This window comes from Lipophrys pholis (assembly GCF_963383615.2).
Source record: "Lipophrys pholis genome assembly, chromosome: 2".
In the NCBI taxonomy this organism is placed as follows: domain Eukaryota; kingdom Metazoa; phylum Chordata; class Actinopteri; order Blenniiformes; family Blenniidae; genus Lipophrys; species Lipophrys pholis.
Window position 1 is genome coordinate 37,636,285 of NC_137636.1, and position 23,909 is coordinate 37,660,193.

General features: G+C 44.9%; 1 protein-coding gene across 2 annotated transcripts; it reads left to right on the plus strand.

The window, feature by feature from the left end:
- The first annotated feature begins 6,058 nt into the window (after nucleotides 1-6,058).
- Nucleotides 6,059-21,768, plus strand: ero1a (endoplasmic reticulum oxidoreductase 1 alpha). 2 transcript variants are annotated; one of them, XM_080492939.1, is made up of 15 exons: nucleotides 6,059-6,380; nucleotides 7,861-7,980; nucleotides 8,705-8,788; nucleotides 9,024-9,065; nucleotides 10,208-10,284; nucleotides 11,151-11,224; nucleotides 12,252-12,372; nucleotides 13,846-13,907; nucleotides 13,975-14,001; nucleotides 14,080-14,172; nucleotides 15,617-15,863; nucleotides 16,948-17,017; nucleotides 18,547-18,633; nucleotides 20,622-20,755; nucleotides 21,276-21,768. In XM_080492939.1, the coding sequence occupies exons 1-15, from the start codon at nucleotides 6,312-6,314 to the stop codon at nucleotides 21,334-21,336; spliced, it is 1,368 nt and encodes a 455-aa protein (XP_080349065.1). In that variant the 5' UTR covers nucleotides 6,059-6,311; the 3' UTR covers nucleotides 21,337-21,768. The 2 variants fall into 2 exon arrangements, with proteins under 2 accessions (XP_080349065.1, XP_080349064.1); XM_080492938.1 differs by having other exon boundaries at nucleotides 13,846-14,001; nucleotides 15,621-15,863.
- Nucleotides 21,769-23,909: the final 2,141 nt, after the last annotated feature.

Here is a 23,909-nt window from a genome sequence, read left to right on the forward strand (position 1 = left end):
TGTTCTTTTTCACAACTTTTTTTACTGAGTTTTCAAACAAGCAGATGTATGTTCAATAGGATCTTAAACAAAAGTGTTGGGGTTTATGGTTGGTTATTAGCATTAAATTACTGTAAGTAATAGATTACTGAAAGTAATAAATCACTGGAAGTAATTTAGGAAAAATTGAAATTATTAATGGAAGTAAACGGTCATTTACTCATTAACAACTCCTAAAGTAATTGAGTAATTACTTAAAAGTTAATAAATTATCAAAAAAAATGTATTAATGAAAAATTATTAATTTGCATAAAGTTGTTATTTCTTTATTAATAATAAATCGGGGCACCACCAGATAAACTGGAAATAGCTAATTACCAAAATATCAGTCTAATTTGTAAAAAGGTTTATTTAAGTTAGTTAATATTTCTGTGTAAAATATAACAATCTTAAATAAAAGGGAAGGTGTGAGATCCGAGCACAGACTGTTACAAACCAGTGAATTGTCAACAATAAATACACAATAATCACCAAGAAGCGTTCAATTCAGCTGACAGGCGTTTTTTATTAACAAGAATGTATTAATTCATAAATAAATCCTAAATCATCTCATAAATCAACAGATTCAAGTAGCAAACGTCATCGAACACGGAGATCTAATCTATACAACAGCAAACACTATGTACAGTGTGTGTGTGTGTGTGTGTGTGTGTGTGTGTGTGTGTGTGTGTGTGTGTGTGTGTGTGTGTGTGGGTGTGTGGTCTGCAGTGATGAGTGGAATGGGTGTAATGACCCCGAATATCCACCAGGTGGAGGCAGACATTGGCGGGTCAATGTGAGTGGGTGTAGCGACCTGGAACGAACGGCAGAGGGAGGCACGCGTCGGGTTCAGTTTGGTGACTGTGACAACTACTAGGGGCATGCGGCGGGACGCAGAGGGAGAGTGCAATGACTTGATGCGTCCACCAGGTGGACATCAAGAGGGATTGCGATGACCCACACAACCACTAGAGGCGTTTGACTCGCTCTTTCTGGGGGACGCGGCGGTTGCTTAGCAGCCAGATAAACAAGACGTCACGCGATTATGCACGGGCGGTCTCGGAGTGAAGCAGTCTTAGGGAAGCCGGTTATGTTACGGTGACAACCGGACGGCGTCGTCCATCCGGTTCTGAGGGCCGGAGTTCTCACTGGAACATGCAGCCAGAGCTCCGGGTGACTGTGTGGATGTGGCTTAGCGGCACAAGTTAGCGGTTTCACTGCTAAATGTGGCTATGTGTGTGTGTGTGTTTATCTGGATCAGATAAGACGAACGGCAACGGACGCGCGGGGTGCACGCGCGAACAGGGTTAATGAAAGAGAGAGAGAAAGAGGACAGAAGAGTTCTGGCGAGGTTCTGCTAATACGAGAGCCCAGTAGTTATCAACAGGAGCTGGGTCAGCTGTTCAGAATGTCTCAGCTTCTGATAGCTGCGGGATAACTCCTGGATGCTCGTGTGCGCGTACAGTGGTTTGCGTAGATGGCTAGCTATGCGCGGGCACAAACTGCTTGGAAACGGAGGAGGGGATCAGCATCCCAGAGTCTCACAAGCATAAAATCAAACACACGGCGATATCAACAGAACATCATTCTACCTATTCTGCCCAGACACAGCCTCTTACTTGGTCAGAAGGTGGGTGGAACGTGTCTCCATGGCCGGGGGAATGCTTTGATTTGACGGGCAGGTCTTTCGTGTCCCGGGGACAGGAAGACCTGAGTTGCGTTTTGCGGCGTGGAACACGGGGGGGTCCGCAGAACGCACTGTGAGTAACCCGGCACTTCTTGCATGGGTGCAGAAGCGAGCTTCAAGTTAGCAGGCACGGGGAAGCTGCATGGCTGGAGGGGAGCGAAGTTGGTTTGCAGCTGTGGGGGTCCCGTTGAAGAAGAAGAAAGAGAAACAAAAGTACGTTTCCACGGCTTTTCCAGCTCGTCCTGCAAGTTGGAAGTGTTCGGGCCCAGTCCGCGTGAGTCAACGAGCGGCCCTTTGTGTCCCCGTACAAAGTTCTTCGTCTGGGTTGACGCAAATCCGTCCTGGAGATGGTTGGATTTTCGTGGGTTGGACTTTTATAGTGCGCGTCATGGTCCGGCTCCTGCTGAGCTCAGGATGCCTCTCAGCCAATCTCCTTGGGCTGGTCTCAGGTTTCCAGACCATGGGTGTGCCGGAGTTGGTGGATCCCCCTGGTGGTGGGCTGCAGTGATGCAGCTTCCAAGATGGGGGCCCCTGGTGGGGGTCACATGACCAATGGCGAATTTTTCCAGTGGTGACCACATGTTTCTTTGTTCTCACAGAAATGGAACCGTAAACATGAGAAACCAAGAGGAGGACAATACACACATCACTACCATAGTATTCAGTCTGAGTGAAATTTAATTACTCAAAGATAAATTTTAAAAAACCTAAAAAAAAAACCTGGTGTTTCTACAGACATTATGAGTCATCCAGTAAATGGAGAACCCCAACATCTTTGAAAGAAATGCCCCATGTTTTATGAAATGTTTTCGTTGAACCATTGGTTACACATTCAATCTTCTCCATTTTGATAAAGTGCAGAATATCCTTGGGACAGGCAACGTGAGAGGGAGGAGCGGGCGATTTCCAACGAAACAAACTCTGTCGTCTCGCCAGGAGCGTCACAAATGCCACCAGATCTGCTTCATGTTTTGGAAGCTGTAGGTCAGGAGAGGGAATGCCAAAGCAAGCAGATGGTCTGATGGGGACCTCATCAATAAGGTCAAACATCAGAACAAACCAGCAAAATAATAAAAGCTTGAGCAGCTTCAACCACCGAGGGATGAGTCAACTATCAATGTGAGAGTTTTATACAGTCAACCCAAAAACTACAGAGGAAACTGTCCAGCAACTGAATCCAGCAACTGAATCCAGCAACTGAATCCAGCAATGTGTTACAATTCCCTCAAACTTCTTTAAAACTGTTGTAAAGTCAACTGTCACTGATCAGTGTCAGATAAGGAACTGCTCATTCCAGTCAGGCTCCGTACCAAAGTCCCTGAAAGAAGCTGCAGTGAAAGCTCTGCTAAAGAGAACATTGGACGCCTCTCTGCTGGACAACGAGACCAATCAGCAACCTGCCAGTCATTGAGAAGGTGCTCTTCAACCAACTGAGTCCATCCTTAACCTTTAACTAAATATTTGATCAGTTTCAGTCAGGCTTTGGTTCTCATCACAGAACTAAATGGAAAAGTGATCCAATGGTTAAAGTCCTACTTGGAGGAGTGAAGTTATTTTGTGACCTTTGGGAACTTTGAATACGACAGATTACCAATGTTCTGTGGGGTTCCTCAGGGTTCTGGGCCTGGAACCCCTCTGTTTAGCCTTTACATGCTTCCTTTAGGACAGACGTGTAAGGTTGATTATCAGAGCTATACAGACGACACACAACTATATCACTGAACCAGGAGGACCGTGGTCCCGTGGAGGTGTTCTGAGAAAAAGTAAACTGCTGGATGAGTGAAAACTTCCTTCAACTAAATCATGACAAGATGGAGGTGATTGTCTTTGGTAACAAGGACAAGAGGACTGCTGTCTTTGAGTATCTTGAGTGTCCATCTTTATTTTTTATTTATTTTATTATTTTTTCATATATTTTTTCATATATTTTTTTCTCTCTCTTTTTCCCCTTGTCCTGTTCGGCAGCTTGGGCCAACAATATGATGTGATTGAGAGCCTTCGGAGTCAGAACAGTTTTTACTCTTGAACAGGAAGAGACCTGGAGTCTCCTCCTGTTCCTGCCTTTGTTAGAAGTTGTCATGGCTGCTGTACGGGGGGGAACGCTCTAAGAGAGAGAGAAGAGAAGAGAGAGAAGAGAAGTTGAGGGGGGGGGGGGGGGGGTTACCATACAATACCCTTGTTGTGCTACATATATTATTTACAGTTATCACACTGATCCAAATACTTTCCAACTGTTATTGGATTAAACCAGCCTGAGCAGCTCTATCTAGACAGTAAGATGATTTCTTAGATTAACCAGCCTGAGCAGCTCTATCTAGACAGTAAGATGATTTCTTAGATTAACCAGCCTGAGCAGCTCTATCTAGACAGTAAGATGATTTCTTAGATTAACCAGCCTGAGCAGCTCTATCTAGACAGTAACGTGAAGCAGGAACATGAATTAACAAAGAGGCGACAACAAAAGAGGAACATGATTTTGAGTGTTTGAGCAAATGATGACAGAGAACAAGCAACTTCAGAAGCACCTTTCATGAGGAGTGGAAGTGTGTGTGTGTGTGTGTGTGTGTGTGTGTGTGTGTGTGTGTGTGTGTGTGTGTGTGTGTGTGTGTGTGTGTGTGTGGTTTGTCCACTGGGTGTGGCCGGAACTGTTGGGGGGAGACCCGTCGCGACACCCCGGGGCCGGAGGCCATTGGGCCCGGACACTGCCACCCCGGCGGACGGCAGCCCCCAAGGCCCGGGGAAGTCCCGGCGACCACCCCAGAGAGCCACGCCCCCTCCCAGAGAGCACCAGATGGAGAATGCAGAGAGGACCCCCCTCCAGGCAAGAGGATCCCACGGGAGAAGGATAAAGGGCACAGGGCCCTAGGCCCCGACCCAAGCCGCCAAGCCGAGAGCGGGCCGAGAGCCCCCCCCCAACCCCGGCGGCGAGGCCCGCCGCACCCCCGGGAGCCGACCCACCCACCGCACCCCCCACAACCCGGCAAGGCAGAGATGGCCCTAGCCACCGCGCCCCGGACCAGCCCCGCCCCATCCCCGCCCCCAGACCAGGAAAAGCGAAGGCCCGAACAGGCCCCGGTCGGAGGACAGTCAACTCTCCACCCCCAGGAGCCTCATATACCACCCCCCACTTTCCCGCCCCATGATTTTCCCCCCGATCTTGAAAGATACACCCACACCCCCACCCACCCCCCCACAGACCCCCACCCTGTGGAGTGTTGGATGCATGTAGGGGTGTGTCTTTGTGTTTTGAGGAGGTGGGTGCAATGTGTGTGTCTACGGTGTGGTTTAAAATTGGGGGGTAGCGGGGCCCGGGCGTTCTACCGCTGAAAAGCGGCAGAACCCCGAAAGCGGCTTACCCCCTCAAGACCCTGCGTGACAAGGTGTGGTTAAAATTGTGGGTGGTGCAAAGTCGGGTGAGGATCCAGACCTCAGTTAAGTAGCCTGGACCCCCCACCCTAGGCACCGCCCCACTGTTCCCTATTGTGGAGTGATGTAAGGTGAGGTAAGGCAGGGAGGGTTCCATCTTTAAAAGTCAAAAACCTTGGTGTTCTCATTGACTCAGAACTGACATTCAGCAGTCAGATCAAATCTCTCACTAGAACATCCTTCTACCACCTAAAGAACATCTCCAGAGTGAAAGGTTTAATGACTCAGAACGATCAGGAGAACCTGCTCCATGTTTTTATCTCCAGCAGACTGGACTCTTGGATGGTCCTCTGACAGGAATCCCCCAAAAGAGCATCAAACGGCTGCAGCTGGTTCAGAACACTGCAGCTCAGGTTCTAACTAGAACAAGAGGTCAGAGCACATTAGAAACACACAGAAAGTCTTCACAGCGGCTCCCAGTCAGCCTCAGGGTGGACTTTAAAGTTCTGCTGCTGGTGTAGAACTCTGAATGGGTTTGGTCCAGAATCCATTGGTCAGGAATGAGCCCAGCAGGTCTCTCAGATGTCAGGACTCAGGTCAGATGGTGGAGAACAGAGTTCACAGTAAACATGCTGACGCTGCGTTTAGTTGTTCTGCTGCAAAGAAGTGGAACAAACTGCCAGCGTTTTTAAATAGTTAAAGGCACTGCTTTTCTCTACTGTATGACAGAGGGAGGATTTTGGTGTTGTGTTGTTGATATAATATGTTTGTTGATGATTTTAATGTTTTTATTGATTTTTAAGCTGTTGAATGTTTTCTGTTGTACCTTTTGATCATGTAAAGCACATTGAGTTGCCTTGTGTATGAAATGCGCTATACAAATAAACCGGCCCGGCCCGGCCCGGCCCGGCCCGGAATGGTTAAACTCTGACAATGTTTCAATTCTCTTGGCAGCCGTTTCGTCAGTGACGTCAGCGCGCGCAGCGTGTGTTTGGAGCACGTATCACACGTAGCGGAGCGTCGCGGAAGTGAGGAGAGAGAGCAATCCGCTGGTGAGACTCTCCTCCTCGGCACGAACACAGGCTCTGCTTCCGGACCTCCACAACCCCGGACCTCCAGAACTCCGGACCTCTAAAACCACGGACCTCCAGAACTCCGGACCTCCCAGAACCCCGGACCTCCAGAACTCCGGACCTCCAGAACCCCGGACCTCCAGAACTCCAGGCGGGTTGGTGCGGACATGAAGCTGCTGGTCCTGCTGGTCCTCCTGCAGGTTTCTCGATCTGCAGACTGTCGATGTTTCTGTGAGGTGAGACTCTCTCTCTCTGTCTCTGTCTCTGTCTGTCTGTCTCTGTCTCTGTCTCTCTCTGTCTCTCTCTCTCTGTCTCTCTCTCTCTGTCTCTCTCTGTCTCTCTCTCTCTGTCTCTGTCTCTCTCTGTCTCTCGACTTTTAAGTGATTAAGATCGGTGTTTTCTTCCTAATAATAAAACATATTATTGTAAGTACAGTGAGTAATTACAGAAGCATATTGCATTCACTTGAAAAATAAAAATGTAATCAGTTTTTCTGAATTACTGAGATAATTATCTCATAATTATGAGAAATATGAATAATAAAACAATTCAGCTGTGTTTTTCTGAATTTATGAAATAATAGTTTTCCGAAAAAATTAAAAATCACTTCTGTTTTTCAAAATTTGAAATGATGATGAGAAAAAACAAGTTATATGAAAAAAAGGGCTGTTTCTGTGCATTAATGGGGCAGTGGTGCGTCTTATTCCAGGCAGAAGCTCTGCTAGTCCGCTGGAGGAAACAGGCTTGCCTCAGCTCGCAGGTTGAATCCAGTGTTCTAATGTTTGTCCAGGGACAACTGGACAGGTGTGTCCTGCTCCACAGGTAGAAGATGACGCATCTGAAATGCAATCAGGCAGGTTCTCTGGTTACACAAGAGACAATCAGGCAGCTGCTGAAACGTCTGGATCCCTATGGAGTTCATCTGAGGCCTTGGATTCTCCTTCGGAGACGTTTGCTCCAGAATCCAGGCCTGAAACTTTTTGTGGCTAAAAAAACTTCCTGAGATACACAGTAAAGACTCCTTCCACTGAGCTCCGACTAGTAATAATGATTCAGTAACGTCTAAAGAACTGCTTTGCTCATCACTATTCCTGACCTTATTTACATGGAACATGCAAATTCTATGAAAATGTCTGACATGTTGACCCGGTTAGCTTTGGATCGTGCACTGAGGGTCAGACTGATGTCCAGCAGCGCTGCTAACAGGTCGGAGCTGCTGCCTGCAGTAGGAGACATCACTGTCCCAGTGATTCAGAAAAACTAAACACATTTTATAATTATATTACAGTATTATCTCATTAATTCAGAAAAACTGTCAATGTTTACTTTTGGATGTGAATGCAATACACTTCCATGAGTAATATTAGTGGTTGTGTTATATTTAGTTTTTAGTATAACATTTTCCAAATCTGTTTGGAGCTGGACTCCATCATAATTAACCACAAAAGGCTTTTTTGTTGTTACACTTCTTCCACTAAGTTCAGCCTCTTGTTTTTTGTTTGTTTTTTCCCCAAAAGTGATTTCAATGTTTTCATTTTGTGAATAATCTCTTTAATTTAGCAGAATTCTTTCTGTTGCTTCATAAATCCTGGAACAGAAAACCGTCCGCCAAACGATGAAAATCTCTAAGAAGCAGTTTGTCTGCGTTCTGTCTGATTGATGTGGAACACAGTGATGTTCGACGTTTTGAACTGAACCTTGTGTTTTCTGTTGAAGGTCACGGGCGACCTGGAGGACTGCGCCTGTGACGTAGAAACCATTGACGGCTTCAATAACAATCAACTTTTCCCCAAACTTCAGACTCTGCTGGAGTCCGACTATTTCCGGTTCTACAAGGTGAAGTGGCCTTTAGTCAATATCTGACAACAGATCTAGAAAGACGATCCCCGACACTGCGAGTGTGTAAAAGCATTAACGCATGATGTCCACACACACAAACAACGTTTACAAACTGGTGTCTTATCATGACTTCTGAGGACGCAGCGTTGACCTACATTCATGTTCTGTTGTTAGTGTAGAATAAGTACCGTATTTTCTGGACTATTGAGCACACGAATATAAGCCGCACCCGCAAAACTTAAAAACAAACAAAACAAAGTACATATAGAGAGAAAGGGATACAAATACACAGTTTTATCTCTGTTGATAAAGTATTTTATGGGTTATTTGCTGATTGTGATTCTGAGGAGGAAGATTTCTCAGCCGTGGAGTCCAGCAGGCGGCTTTACGTGATGCACCTGAACGCATCACTCACGGCCGTCAGCTGCTGGAGCTCCGGACCACGGAGAGCAGCACCAGACGAGGTCACCCGGAGCAGAAATATCACTTTTAGAGCAAGTTTTGGAGAATCAGAGGCTCAAAACAGCATGTAAATACATGCGGAAATAGACTCTGGCAGCATGAAGCCGGTTAACTCTTAAAAATCCATAAATTAGCCGCGTCCTTTTAAAAGCTGCAGGGTTCGGAGGGTGTGAAGAAAGTGACGTCTTATGGTCTGGAAATTACGGTATTTTACACACGCGTATGTCAAGCACTCTGTCTGTGTTTCGGCCCTGAGCAGGTGAACCTGAACAAACCCTGTCCGTTCTGGAAGGTGAAGAGTCACTGTGGTCTGAGGGACTGTGCCGTCCAGCCCTGCTCTCCGGTCAGTGTTTCTCTCCGTCAGTAAGCCTTAAACAACCGACCTCCAGCTGTGCGTCGACTCTGATCCTTTCCAAGCATCCGACTCTGGATGCACTCTGTATTTATGCAGCTCAAATCTCCAAATGTGATCTGAATGACGATGTGACATATGTATTTACCCTGAACTGACTGGTTGAAACACGGTGAAAATAAAATGTTATTGTCATTAAACTCTCTAAAACTCTGACTGTCTGCAGAACGAAGTGCCTGAAGGAATCCGGTCATCCTCCCACAACAAAGTGAGTCTGTCCAGATGGATGTCCTCCCGACTCAGACTGGTTGTTGGGTCATTTGAATTAACATTGATCATGTAATCTAGGACCACGTTTACACGTCCCTGGGTTTTTACAAAAACTGATATTTCCCCCTCTACCTTTGGAAAAAAATGTATCAAATAAATCTTAATTGACTCACTCCTGCATATCTACCTGGTTCAGAGCTGCTATGAGCAGCCAGACCTGTAGGGGGCAGTGTAACGAGAAGCATGAAGCCATGATAGCCAATCAGAATCCTGTAAAAGAAATGCCACCTCACAAATTGTGACGTAAATATTCGCCTCCCATCCTTTAGATGCTGCGGCCGGAGTTTTCAGGAATTTTACACCTCAAACTCCCTTTCGTCCGTCCATAACACTTTTTCCCAGTCCTCCTCTGTCCAGTGTCTCTGTTCTTTGCCCATATTTATCTTTTCTTTTATTGTCCAGTCTCAGATTTGGCGTTTTCTTAGACTTCTGACACAACGAGCAAACACATTGGACCATTAGAACACTGGAGGGATAGGCCTCTATACACCTCTGTAGGTATTGAACCAACAACCAGACATTTGCAGCCAGAAGAGTCATTTACCACGTTAACAATGTATAGAGTGTATTTCTGATTAGTTTAAAGTATCTTCATTGAAAAAAACACTGCTTTTCTTTCAAAAATAAGGACATTTCTAAGTGACCCCAAACTGCTGAACGGTAGTGTGTTTATTAAAAATAAATAAATAAATAAATCAGTTTGCTTCCACCAGGGGGGGCTGCGCCTTGCCGCCCTCTATTCAGTATTTAATTGATTCTTAAGTACACCGTGTGTGTGTGTGTGTGTGTGTGTGTGTGTGTGTGTGTGTGTGTGTGTGTGTGTGTGTGTGTGTGTGTGTGTGTGTGTGTGTGTGTGTGTGTGTGTGTGTGTGTGTGTGTGTGTGTGTGTGTGTGTGTGTGTGTGTGTGTGTGTGTGTGTGTGTGTGTGTGTGTGTGTGTGTGTGTGTGTGTGTGTGTGTGTGTGTGTGTGTGTGTGTGTGTGTTTTTGACTGACGTTTCTCCCGCTGTCCTGCTCATGAGCCTAATTTGGCTCATTAAAGCACTTTTTTAATGGATCGCACCCTTTGTGTGTAACTTTAGTATTCAGAAGAAGCAAACGAGAAGCTGGACACGTGTGAGAAGGAGAAGCATCTGGGAGCTGTAGACGTCTCGCTGAGGTGAGTTTCATCACTGAAGACGAGTAACAAGATATTTGTACTGCAGTTCTGTGTTGAAGCACATTTTTCAGGTGTCTGTACTCGAATATTTATTCTTCTGAGTCAGTTAAAGTGAATTTAGGACATGGATTTGAAATAAGTTATGTTAATATGATTTGACTCTCCAGGAAGTTCAGTTTTTTGAATTTGAATTAATTTCAGAAGTCTTAAAACACAAAAACAGAACAAACGACCCTCAAATCAGCTGAACGGGTTCAGGTTGAAGACGAAGCTTATACACACCAACCCCATCTCAATCCAAACAACACAAGGCTCTAGATAAGGTCACACACACAAAACTTTTAAACTAATATTACTATTTTCACAATACACATTCACGATATACTATACATAAGTTTTAGATATACAGTTTATACATGCACATCAAACATATACAAATACGTACGTATTTATACACATATAGATGAATGTACATAACATGTACACAACACCATAGCAATATTGAACAGAAACATTCAAAAATAATGATATTAATAATATACGACTTGAATTTCATCAATTACATTTTAAATACAAAATATAGTGTGGCAATATTTAAATCAATAATATTCTCCATCACAACATACACCTTTCACCATGTTTATCAACTGTTAATATATTTTATACCTTTATAGACATATTGTATATTATTGTTGTCCTTTTTATTAAACAACACAATACAAATTCATTACTTTAAAATAAAAAATTGTAGAAGACAAGTTATGTAAAACAGCAACGAATAATCAACGTGAAATTGAATTGTGATCTGGGTGGAGGTTTCGACTCTGATCGCCGTCATGATGGAGTTTAATGTGTTTGACTTTCAGTAACGAGACCCGAGAGGCTCTGCTCAGCTGGAGCAAACACGACGACGAGGCGGAGCGCTTCTGCCTGGTCGACGGTACAAATCCGTCCGCACAACCATCACGTTCAGCACATTTTACCCACAGATGAAATTATAGGGTGTGAAAAATGACTGCTGATCGCCACAATCCAGAAATGATATTTAATGTTGTGGTGAGGCCACTGTTTTGTTTTTTGCAGCACTAAAGGGAAATGTTACAGCTGTGCTCATTACAGGAAAAGGAACAATTCAATTAGATCTTGCTATTTGCACCGGTACAAAACTACGGAAAATTCGGAAGCTAAAAAAAAAAAGCCTTCATGCACTTCAGAAAAAGTCGAAAATCAAAGTCGAGATTTTTTTTTCAGGGAGACACGTCTGTCCATCCCTCACTGCGGATGTGAAATCACATTAAATCACTTAATTGTGACTATATAGTGTTGCTTACTGCTTATGGACATGTGATTTTACACAGGAATTCCTTGATTAATAAGAACACATTTCATAAGCACTCTGGGATCCGTGTCTTTGTCCTTCCTATTGGACCAACTTCCTCTACAGAACAACTCTGCAGGCTGCTACTGTCTCTTATAGTCCTGATTCTGATGATAACTGCACCGTGTTTATGAGCTAAATTCTGTTCTGAAGCATCTTTTTACCGCTTCATTAAACCGCCTGCCATCAGTTTGTAGAAGACGTCACAATGGATGGACGGACATAAATTCTTATTAAATTTACACTATAAAATTGCATGTTGTTCTTGCACTCCATTGAATGTAATAAAACAGGTTTAGGAAGTTACTGCACACGTCCAGACGTTCCATACAAATACCAGGATTACATCTGAAACTAAAACCTTTAGAGTAAATAAATATGTTGACAGATTTAGTCTTAGAGTTGTGGTGGTATGAAGACGTAAAGCTTTCAGGTGACGTACAGACACACAGGCTGCTCATTTCACATTTTAAAGCAAGAGAAAAGTTTAAAAGTCACTTCTTTGTGATGTTTTCAGTGATCTAGTGATCTAGACAGGATGGAAGTCACGGCGTTGCAGTGACTGAGAGCCCACTGAAATGTTTTGCAGACGAGGAGTCGCCGGACTCCCAGTACGTGGATCTGCTCCTGAACCCGGAGCGCTACACCGGTTATAAAGGAGCTGAGGCCTGGCAGGTCTGGAACAGCATCTACGAGGAGAACTGCTTCAAGTAAACACACAGACCACAACAAACCCTGTTTTTACTGAATGTCTGGTCAAATACGGATCGAAGATCATCTGTTTAAACCTTTAATCTCAACAAATGAAGAATGTTGGCGCTTTTCCACTAGTTCCTACTCGGCCCTACTTGACTTGACTTGACTTGCCTTTTAGGCTTTGCCACCAGTTTTGTAGTAACGTGTTAATTAGTAATCTAACGCATTGCTATTTCCAAACCAGTAATCACATTAAAGTTACTTATCCCAGTCACTGTTACTATTGTAGATTTGCTACTGTAGCGGTACTAATACTATTGTAGCGGTACTAATACTATTGTAGCGTTGCTACGGTTGCATTACTATTGTAGCGTTACTATTGTAGCGTTGCTGTTTCTACTGTTGCTTTGCTATTGTAGCATTACTATTGCAGTGTTACTATTGCTATTGTAGCATTGCTATTGTAGCGTTGCTATTGTAGCGTTGGTATTGTAGCGTTACTATTACTTTTGGAGCATTACTATTGTAGCATTACTATTACTACTGTAGCGTTACTATTACTATTGTAGCGTTACTATTGTAGCATTGCTATTCGTATTGTAGCGTTAGTATTGTAGCGTTGCTATTAGTATTGTAGCGTTACTAATACTATTGTAGTGTTACTATTGTAGCGTTGCTATTGTAGCGTTGCTACTGTTGTGTTACTATTGTAGCATTACTATTGTAGCGTTGCTATTGTAGTGTTACAATTACTATTGTAGCGTTGCTACTGTTGCGTTCTTATTGTAGCATTGCTACTATTGCGTTGCTATTGTAGCATTGCTATTGTAGCATTGCTATTAGTAGTGTAGTGTTACTAATACTATTGTAGCATTACTATTGCAGCATTACTATTACTATTGTAGCGTTGCTACTGTTTTTTAAACCCGGGCACCAGTTAACAGGGGCACCAGTAAAACCGAAACAGCGGACAGTGAAGCACGATCGTAACGATCCACATTTTGTAATATTAGTAATAAATCTATATAGAATATATATTTAGTTTATTATTTGAGCTGATGTCCAATGGAGGCTCCACATCATATCAGGGTGATTACTTGTGCACGACGGGGAAGTGCTCCGGTGACTCCGCCCACTCCGTGGTCGGACTATATTGTAATGGGGGAAACGACCAAGGCGAGTAAAGTGGAGTAGGGCTAAGTAGGGCTGAGTAGGGCTAAGTAGGGCTAAGTAGGGCTGAGTAGGGCTGAGTAGGAGCTAATGGACTCAAAGAGTCATTTTAATTTCTTTCCCACTGATGAGCTATAACATTATGACCATGGTGATTGGTTAACACTAATTCTTATTAATTCTATGATGTTTGAGTGAATCAGAGATTGAGAGGCGGTCCACAGTGAGGCAGACGCTTCACTAATCAGAGAGATTAGTGAAAAGAGTCACCAAAACTATATTTTAGGTCTGAAATTGAAACTAAAACTCCTCCACAGACCGTACACCATCCGCAGGCCTCTGATTCCCGGAGTGCTCCAGAGCAGCTCAGGAAATGAAGGTTGGAAATCCCCTGGTCACAATAAGATCATTCGTTCTTCTACACTTCTAACTCTGATTTTATACAGCGAGGAGCTTCTACAGCTGGCTGGAAGGTAGGCGATCCTCGTCTGGAGGTTATTCACTAGTTTCCTGGTTGTTTGGGTCCTAACGGTGTGTTTCTGCGCTGCCAGGCCAGTGTGTGGAGAAGAGAGCTTTCTACAGGCTCATCTCGGGGCTCCACTCCAGCATCAACATCCACCTGAGCGCCAGATACCTGCTGGACGGTGAGACTCACTCAGCCCGCTGCTGTGATTCCACACCAGACACTAAAACACCCCTCGCTTCTGCACCGCCTGCGGGAACGAGACGCTTCAGAGTCCATTCACAGTGAAACGATAAAACCAAACCAAAACATAAACACGTTCAGCTGGGATGGGAGGTTGATAAAGATCAGCTGCTGCCGTCAGTCCTTCATGCCTGCCTGGATCTCAAACCTCCACACCACTGGCTGTGTGGAAAATACTGAATATACAGTACATTATAACAGCCAACTTTACCTCCATTGGTTAAAACAGACTCGTGTAAAATCCAGGTTTCATTTATTATTTTATTTCCAAAGCGGCACATGAAACAAAGTGCTGCACTTTTTGGCAGGTCTCCATCATTGCTAAGATTTACATCAAAATCTATTTGCTGAAACGTGCTTCAACATTAATATCATGACCTGTTTCAGTTTGTCAGAGTGAATTTGATTCCTGAAACATTCTTCGCTGAATAAACCCGAGATTTAATCTCAACAACTCGTCTATTGGAGGTTTTTGGGCTCCGTTCACGCTGCACGGCTTGTTTTTTTTAAAATCATTTTTTTTGGCGTTATCGTTCACACTACATAAACGTGATCTCAATCAGACGGCATCACGCCATCTTATGCGCATGCGCCAGGGTTGCCAGATCTGACTCACTGTTTTCAGCCCAAACAACGTAAAACCTCTCAACTCATTAAAAACCAACTCGCCCAAATCTCTCAAACTATTCTATGTGTACTAAAGAATAAGCACACAGATAACAAACCATGTAGAAAAGTGAGAGACTTTCGGGGAGACCTGCCCAATCTGGCAACCGAGGTCAGTGTGTAGATCCATTTTCAAATGGTTGTTAAATACAGAATCTAGACAACGTGACGAGTGAAAGAAGGAAAATGAGAAAAGAGAGAGCAGCTTTTAACATTTTGGCGTCCTCAGATTCGTGACGTCGCATATTTCCGACTGGATGGTTCAGATGGCGGGCAAATTGAAAATCATCAGATCCATGTTGGATTTGGTACGACGTAGGACGAGGCCTCGTCTGCTGGGAAAACTTGGTTCACACCGTTAAATGATCCGAGTCACTGTGAGAAGAAAATCTGTTTCCTCCAGTGAGAACGGAGCCTTGGTCATTATTAACCTCAAATACTTTTAAATCCTCCTCAACACGCCTTCCTGCAGTTTTCAGCACACACACACACACACACACACACACACACACACACACACACACACACACACACACACACACACACACACACACACACACACACACACACACACACCCCTACCTGTTTGGATAACAGAAGACACTCCTGCTCGCTCCGTCTCTTATCGTTCAAACAAAACGTTTAACGTGTCTGTGTGTGTGTCTGTGTGTGTGTGTGTGTGTGTCCCTCCTTGTTGACACCGGGGGTCCAATCAGACAGCTGGTTCCAGAGGATGTGGGGCCACAACGTGTCCGAGTTCAGACAGCGCTTTGACTCGGACATGACGGCCGGCGAGGGGCCGAAGAGGCTTCGTAACTTGTACTTCCTGTACCTGATCGAGCTGCGAGCGCTGGCCAAGGTGCTGCCGTTCTTCCAGCGCCCGTCCTTCAGGCTGTACACCGGCAGACCTGAAGAGGACCAGAGGCACAAAGAGCTGCTGCTGGACATCCTGCAGCAAACCAGGTCAGTCCACTGTCCAGGTCAGTCCCACTGCAGCAAACCAGGCCAGTCCCACTGCAGCAAACCAGGTCAGTCCAGTGTCCAGGTCAGTCCAGTGTCCAGGTCAGTCCCACTGCAGCAAACCAGGCCAGTCCACTGTCCAGGTCAGTCCACTGTCCAGGTCAGTCCAGGTCAGTCCCACTGCAGCAAACCAGGCCAGTCCACTGTCCAGGTCAGTCCAGGTCAGTCCCACTGCAGCAAACCAGGTCAGTCCCACTGTCCAGGTCAGCCCAGTGTCCAGGTCAGTCCCACTGCAGCAAACCAGGTCGGTCCCACTGTCCAGGTCAGCCAAGTGTCCAGGTCAGTCCCACTGCAGCAAACCAGGTCGGTCCCACTGTCCAGGTCAGCCCAGTGTCCAGGTCAGTCCCACTGCAGCAAACCAGGTCGGTCCCACTGTCCAGGTCAGCCCAGTGTCCAGGTCAGTCCCACTGCAGCAAACCAGGTCGGTCCCACTGTCCAGGTCAGCCAAGTGTCCAGGTCAGTCCCACTGCAGCAAACCAGGTCAGTCCACTGTCCAGGTCAGTCCAGTGTCCAGGTCAGTCCCACTGCAGCAAACCAGGCCAGTCCACTGCACTACTACAGGAACAATCACTCAGCAGTGAGAGGACAAAGTACTGGAATCAATAACTTCGTTCATTATTAGAGCGCTCCATTACAGCTTATAATGACACATAAACTTCCACTCCAGCACATCATATGATAAACATAACGAAATAAAAAATGTAATTCTAGTCACAAAGTCTAAAGTCTCTCTGAGTTTATGAAATGACCATTTCCTTTGAAACAGGCCAGACGTGTGACTCTTTGGCCCAGTCACCTTAATTACCCCCAACAACTTCATTTACTGAGTTTCACAGACTGAATAGTGCAGATTCACAAATGTTGCTTGTAATTGTCTGTGATAAGGGAGGAAGGAAGGAAGGAAGGAAGGAAGGAAGGAAGGAAGGAAGGAAGGAAGGAAGGAAGGAAGGAAGGAAGGAAGGAAGGAAGGAAGGAAGGAAGGAAGGAAGGAAGGAAGGGTCTTATTGTTTCCTTCTCTTGCTCTCAGGAGTTTCCCTCTGCACTTCGATGAAACGTCTCTGTTTGCTGGAGATGAAAAGGAAGGAGCCAAACTGAAGGTGAGAAACCAAGTTATTTGAAAATGTGTGTGTGTGTGTGTGTGTGTGTGTGTGTGTGTGTGTGTGTGTGTGTGTGTGTGTGTGTGTGTGTGTGTGTGTGTGTGTGTGTGTGTGTGTGTGTGTGTGTGTGTGTGTGTGTGTGTGTGTGTGTGTGTGTGTGTGTGTGTGTGTGTGTGTGTGTGTGTGTGTGTGTGTGTGTGTGTGTGTGTGTGTGTGTGTGTGTGTGTGTGTGTGTGTGTGTGTGTGTGTGTGTGTGTGTGTGTGTGTGTGTGTGTGTGTGTGTGTGTGTGTGTGTGTGTTGGCGGGGTGAGAACAGGTGAGGGATACCAGTCTGTCTCTGAGATGAACCAGCAGTCTGGTCCAGACCAGACATGGAGGCGTGTAAGGTTTCCCCATATAGCCCAGACCCTCCGCCCGGCCCGGTTCTCCAGCAGCTGGCTGGGCTGGACGCTGCACTTCTTGTGTGAGGAGCCTGTTTCAGCTCCAGGAGCCGCCCAGTCCCGACTGCACAGGCCAGCAAGTCTGTACAGACGAGGCAGCGCACACGAAATAGCACAAGTGTGACTTGTGCGCTGCAGGCGGGACCAGTTCTTTGAAACCGAGCTCTCCGGGCTTCCGAGGAGTCGCCAAGTTCCGTATTAGCTTATTAGTCTTTGCTCCGCCCACACTGAGGAGACCTGACCTCGTCTTCCCCTCGTCATCCATGTCCTTCGCCAGGAAAAAGAGCTGCAGCCTCTCGACACGTTCAATCCAGTCGCCATCTCTCCCGGCGACTGTAGCCATGTTGCTAATGCTAACTACACGCAGACTTCTTCTTCGTCTGAACGACACTGTCAAAACAGGTTTAATCCTCGTCACCAAAAAGATGTTAGAACCTCGGAGCAAGGATGCACTCGGGAACAGCGTAGATACTTTTTAGTAATACTTATACTTGATACAACACATGCCACCGCAGATCACCGGTACCTGGTTCCCACATAACCGTTCCGGGGTGAAACACACACCACAGTGCAAAGGTTCCCGGTTCCAGCCTGAACAGCAACTTCAGTAACACAAACACTCGTTATAACAAAACACTTAAAAAATGATGGTGTAAACATGCACAACTGCTGGAAAATAACAGAAATGGATAAAAATGGCAAAATGATCTGAAATGAAAAACAAATGTTAAACAAAGGAGGTTAAAACCAGTAAAATCAGGTTTAAACATTTTAAGAAATGTCTCAATTGCATTTGTGAAGTTTTAATTACAGCTTTTTGTACGTTTATCAAAACTATACTTGAAACTTTTCTAGCCTCATTTTAACGGTTAAAAAATGTTTTGTGGCTCATCTTGAATTTGATTTGGCTGAAAGGGACAAAAACGTCTCTTTTGGTCTTAAAAGTTTCAGAGGTGATGCTATGCTAACAGTTAGCAACTTATTTACAAAAGTACAAATTCTCATGAAGCTTTAGTAACTAGTTCTATTTTTCACTGTTCTAAAATATAATCTATTTAAATGGTGAATTGTTTTTCCCGCTGTGTGTAGGAGGACATCAGGCTGGCGTTCCTCAACATCTCTCGGATCATGGACTGTGTCGGCTGCTTCAAGTGTCGCCTGTGGGGGAAACTGCAGGTACGCTCCTTCATCTGCCTCTTTAAGGCCCGCACTCAAAACCCCCAGAGCTTCATTAATAGATAAACCTGCAGGAGGTAATGATATTTTAGATCAGTGGTGAGCAGTCAGGGGCAGCAGGGCTAGCACTGCTGGCACACTGCTGGCGCTGCTGGCACACTGCTGGCACACTGCTGGCACACTGCTGGCACACTGCTGGCACACTGCTGGCACACTGCTGGCACTGCTGGCACACTGCTGGCACACTGCTGGCACACTGCTGGCACACTGCTGGCACACTGCTGGCACACTGCTGGCACACTGCTGGCACTGCCGGCTCTGTCAAAAAGGATTTTTCCTTTTATTTTTAGAATTAAAAAGTGATTCTGAAATCTGCATCTGCTTGTTCAGTATTCAACTTCATCCAGACAACGACTGGTTATATTTTGTGGAGCTCAAATCTCCTACGTCCTTTAAACGCACCACAGCAGTAACTGCATTGCTAACCTCTGATGGAAGCTGGACGCTGCTGTTGGGTTACAATGTGGAGTGACAGGATCATCAGCCAATCAGATTCTTATGTGTTGTTGACGGAATGCCCTCGGGCAAGCGGAGTTTCTCGTACTGGTCTTGGTGTCGTCATTGAAATGAGCTTCACTGATTGGCCCATGAGCAGGTGCGTGATGACGCATTGTTATTATCTGCTAGTCTGGAGGAGATGGCGGCGAGTTTAAAAACAAGATCATGTGATACGATAGCGGACCTGCTTCTGGGATTTTTCAAGGCGCCAGTTTGAAGAAGAAATGGAAATTGTGAGTCGAGGAAGACCAAAGGCTTTGTGCAGCATTTTACAGCGGGAAACTACCGACGCTACGACTGGATGACAGCTAGCTGGAGCACAACAAGCTGCTCTGTGGCTTTGCTGAGCGTACTCCGCCGCATGTTTACTTTTTAGATGTCTTATCAGATTAGTTGTGTTAAACAAAGCTCTGGTGCTCCACCTCTCGGGACTGTGGTGAAGCTCTGGTGCTCCACCTCTCGGGACTGTGGTGAAGCTCTGGTGCTCCACCTCTCGGGACTGTGGTGAAGCTCTGGTGCTCCACCTCTCGGGACTGTGGTGAAGCTCTGGTGCTCCACCTCTCGGGACTGTGGTGAAGCTCTGGTGCTCCACCTCTCGGGACTGGTTTGGTTATCAACCTTAAACTCCCTCCAGACTGCTGGTTGATCCTCTCAATGGCTTCAGGCTGCTCACCTCAGTTTACAGCAGGTCGCACACGGGGCTCGCAAAAAGTTTTTTTGTTTGTTTTTTTAGATCGGCGGGGTGATCAGCGCCCCGATCAATCACCAATATCGATCCGATCTGATATCTACCGATCGGATCGGGACGTCCCTAGTTTTCTTATTCTTCCTCAGATGTACGGCGGTTGCCGGAGCTTTGTTGTGTTTGTGGCGTCATTGTTAGAGATTAGATGAAGAAATATAAAAGCTGAAGGTTAAATAACTTTGACATTTCATGTTTTGTCTTTTTTAACCTCCTTTCTGTTTTGTTGTCAAACTTCAGATATAAAAGTTTCTCATGTTTTCTGTTTAATCTGTAAAACTGCAACATGATGCTTGAAGGCAGATGTGCATCATTAAGACTTATTGTGGTTCTTTGTTTTGTCCTCTCCCTCTGTCTGTCTCTCTGTCTCTCTCTCTGTTTGTCTCTCTATCTGTTTGTCTCTCTGTCTCTCTCTCTGTCTCTCTCGCTGTCTGTCTCTCTCTCTGTTTGTCTCTCTGTCTGTCTCTCTCTCTGTTTGTCCCTCTGTCTCTCTCACTGTCGGTCTGTCTCTCTGTCTCTTCCTCTGTCTGTCTCTCTGTCTGTCTGTCTCTCGCTCTGTCTCTCACTCTCTTTCTCTGTGTCTCTCTCTCTCTCTCTCTGTTTCTCTCTCTCTTTGTTGCTCTCTCTCTCTCTCTCTCTCTCTCTCTCTCTCTCTCTCTCTCTCCCTCCTCCGTCCCTCCATCATCAGACTCAGGGATTAGGCACGGCGTTGAGGATTTTATTTTCTGAGCGACAGATTGAAGCTCTGAACTCCGGCGGCCATCGATCCAGTTTCCAGCTCAGCCGGCAGGAAATCGTCTCGCTGCTCAACGCCTTCGGAAGGTGGAGTCGTTTTTCTTTAGTTTTTCTCTTCTCGTGTGTTTGCTGCATTTTGAAAACATCATGTCTTTGGATTTGTTCTTAATCTGTATGTGGACCTTTTTTTTTATTGTTCAGCTCAAAGATGTTTAAAGGCCGTGGCAGGTCCTTCAGGAAGTGTTCCTAGTGTTTTGGATACTTGATTATCGTGCCAGATGTACCTTCCTTGTTTTTATATTTCTTTTTCTAGCAGATTTCTTGATCTTTATTCTACTCTTCCTCTCAATTTGACCATAATTCCATGTCCTATTTATTTAGCACCGAATGGGACGGTACAGAATTTCATTAAACTTTCAGCACAATGACTTAAAAAATTCAGGTTCTGAATTATTTATGAGAAACCGCACAAAAAGAAAAGGCTCAAAAGTAAGAAGATTCTGCACAATTAAAGTGGCTCATGTTGTCCTTGTGAGATTGTTTTATATGTAATATTCTCTAAGAGAAGAGAATGAATGTTGTTATACGACTCTCTTGACACTTCTAGGATCTCGACAAGCATCAAGGAGCTGGAGACCTTCAGAAAGTTGCTCGCCGAGGAGCGCTGAACCTTCGTCCTCGACTCCTCTGACGGGGTCAAAGTTCAAACCCGCTGCCTGTCCGGAGTCCATGAAGTCCTGCTGGAACTTGAAGAACGATCAGCTCCAAGTAGCTGAGAAAACTTTGTGTTTTTTTCTGTTAAGAGAGAGAAAATAAAAGTCCTTTTGTTTTGACCTGAAATTAATGTTTAAATTGAAACGGTTGAAGCTGTTTGAAAACCTGAAGAGACGTTTTTCTATAAAGAGGAAAGTTTCTACGACCAATGAACCCGCTCCACATTCCATCTCATGGAGTCTCATCCACTTTATCAGAGGAATTTTTGTGATAACATTTCTGTCCTGAGGATGGCGCTGTTTGTAGACTTTTAATATAACGAAATGAGGAAAATGTTTTGTTTTCAAAAAGAAATCTCTATGATAATAAAGAATATATATGTTTTTAATGGTTTTCTCACTGATTGTCTTGAGCTGCTCTACTTCTTCTTCCCTCCATGATCTGGATTCATCGTTCCTTCACTTGATTAAACGTCTCATGACGTGAAGTGTTTAGGGTGGATTTAAGGACCCGCGTTCATTTTAAATTAATTCATTCCTCTGAAATTACATTTATTATTAACATCTTAAGTTAAATCTAGTTTATCCTACATGTTCTGATGATGATGCGAAGGATCATTTTCTCTTTGAAATACACTGATTTATTTATCTGTGTCAACTCGGTAGTTTGTAGATTGCATAAACATCCAATAAATTACAACTTATTTTTTTATTTCAGTTTGAATAAGAAATATTACCAATTGATCTGTATAGCTTTAGTTTAGAGTTTTGTACAAATACTTATATTTATCAGTGTGCTGTTTCAGTTGATTCCTCATTTCACACCCAAATGTATAATTTGATTGATTGTAAATCTATAAACAACTATCCACCCATTATTAATTGAATTGGAGGTGTTAAGATAGATAATCTGTCAGTGGTAAGGCGATCTGGCTCTTAAACACATTGAATAAATAAAAACTTTTTTACTGTATGAAAATCATTTTCATACTGTAAAGTTTTGAGTATGTAAAATATGTTTCAAATATATTTTCTCTCAGTTTACATGTGAAGTTACATTGTAAGGTTAAAATGACATTGTAAGCTGAATGGATTCTGATATTTTGGGGGGAGGACTGATGATAGTGGGTTAATAGCAGAGCTAATTCTCTGTTCAATTATAACAAAACTAAAAAATTCCAGAGGAACTTTTTGTGCCTTCCACACTTGATCTCAGTGTCTCAGTGGCAGCAGACGCTGATCTCCTATTAATAAAAGTCATAGCAACACATCCCGACAGTCCTTCACGTTTTGATGTGCATTTTGTGTCCATCCTCCCTAATGTGCTGTAGTTACTCACAGAAAAAACGGCAGAATAATAATAATAATACAATTAAACAGCCACTTAGGATAGTAATCTACCACTAAGGCAGGCACAAGAATAAAAATAGTTGGGAATAAACTTGATTGTATATTTAATATTTTAATATTTAATGTGACTTGGAGGATGTAAAAGTATTTTAACACAGTACTGTATCTTGGCACTCCAAGATAAAAGTATGCATACGTTTGTCCTGCGGTCCATGAAGGCAGCACAGTGCTACGGGCTGTGATCCTGCGGTGACGTCAGAGGTCTCGCGGTGCCACTGGACCCGCCATTTTGAACGTCGCCGACCTGAAACATCACGCTGAACGCAGTCTGAGTCACACCTCATTTTTTCAGGATTTCAGAGGAGATGAACGTCTTCTGTGTTCATCTCAGGTTGGTGGTTCACTTTTTATTTTTCAATTCCACCGTCATTTCCTTTCCCTGGACTTTGTTTCCCGTAGAGCAGGGGTGGGCATTCCCGGTCCTCAAGGCTCGCAGTCCTGCATGTTTTCAATGTTTCCCTGCTCAAACACACCTGAAGTGTCATGATGAGGCAGAAAGCTTGATAATGAGCCAATAATTGCTGTCAGCTGAGTTGATGTGAGGACACATTGAAACTGTGCAGGACTGCGACCATCGAGGACCAGGATTACCCACCCCTGTTTTAGAGGACTGTTACAGGCCAAGCCTGGCCCTTTAAGAGCCGTGCGTTGTGGGTAGTCTGGAGTTTATTTTGGGTGGTGTTCTGCGCGGTCCTTTCTGCGCGGCCACGGTTCTGTACTCCTGCTCCTTGTTAATTAATAAACACTCTAAACGAGTCGTATGCCGGTTTGCTCCGGGGAGCAGATCACTTGGCAGGGGAAGAGAAGTGACACCGGGGGCTCCTCCGGGATTCGCTTCTGTGGAGAAATGTCACATGTCACCTTGCAGCCCAGACGCCACCACCAGTTTTTGTTTCCCGGCCCAGAGCATCAGCCCTCTTCCTCTTCTCTCGGCCAAAGCAAGTGCCCATGAACGTGACTCAGGCCGGCCCGGTCGAGGGCGAGCAAAGTCAGTGCAGCGACGCCACCGCCAGTGCTCAGTGCTGGAGGACTGTTCAGACAGCAGCGGCAAGGAATGCTACGGGAATAGAGAGAGGATTCTGACTCTGCGACCTGGACATTTTGACAGAACAGGTTCA

Coding starts and splice junctions, on each gene's coding strand:
- ero1a (XM_080492938.1), top strand. CDS start 6,312: ATGAAGCTGCTGGTCCTGCTGGTCCTCCTGCAGGTTTCTCGATCTGCA. Junction 14,002..14,079: donor CTTCTACAGCTGGCTGGAAG/GTAGGCGATCCT, acceptor CTGCGCTGCCAG/GCCAGTGTGTGGAGAAGAGA. Junction 17,018..18,546: donor AGGAAGGAGCCAAACTGAAG/GTGAGAAACCAA, acceptor CGCTGTGTGTAG/GAGGACATCAGGCTGGCGTT.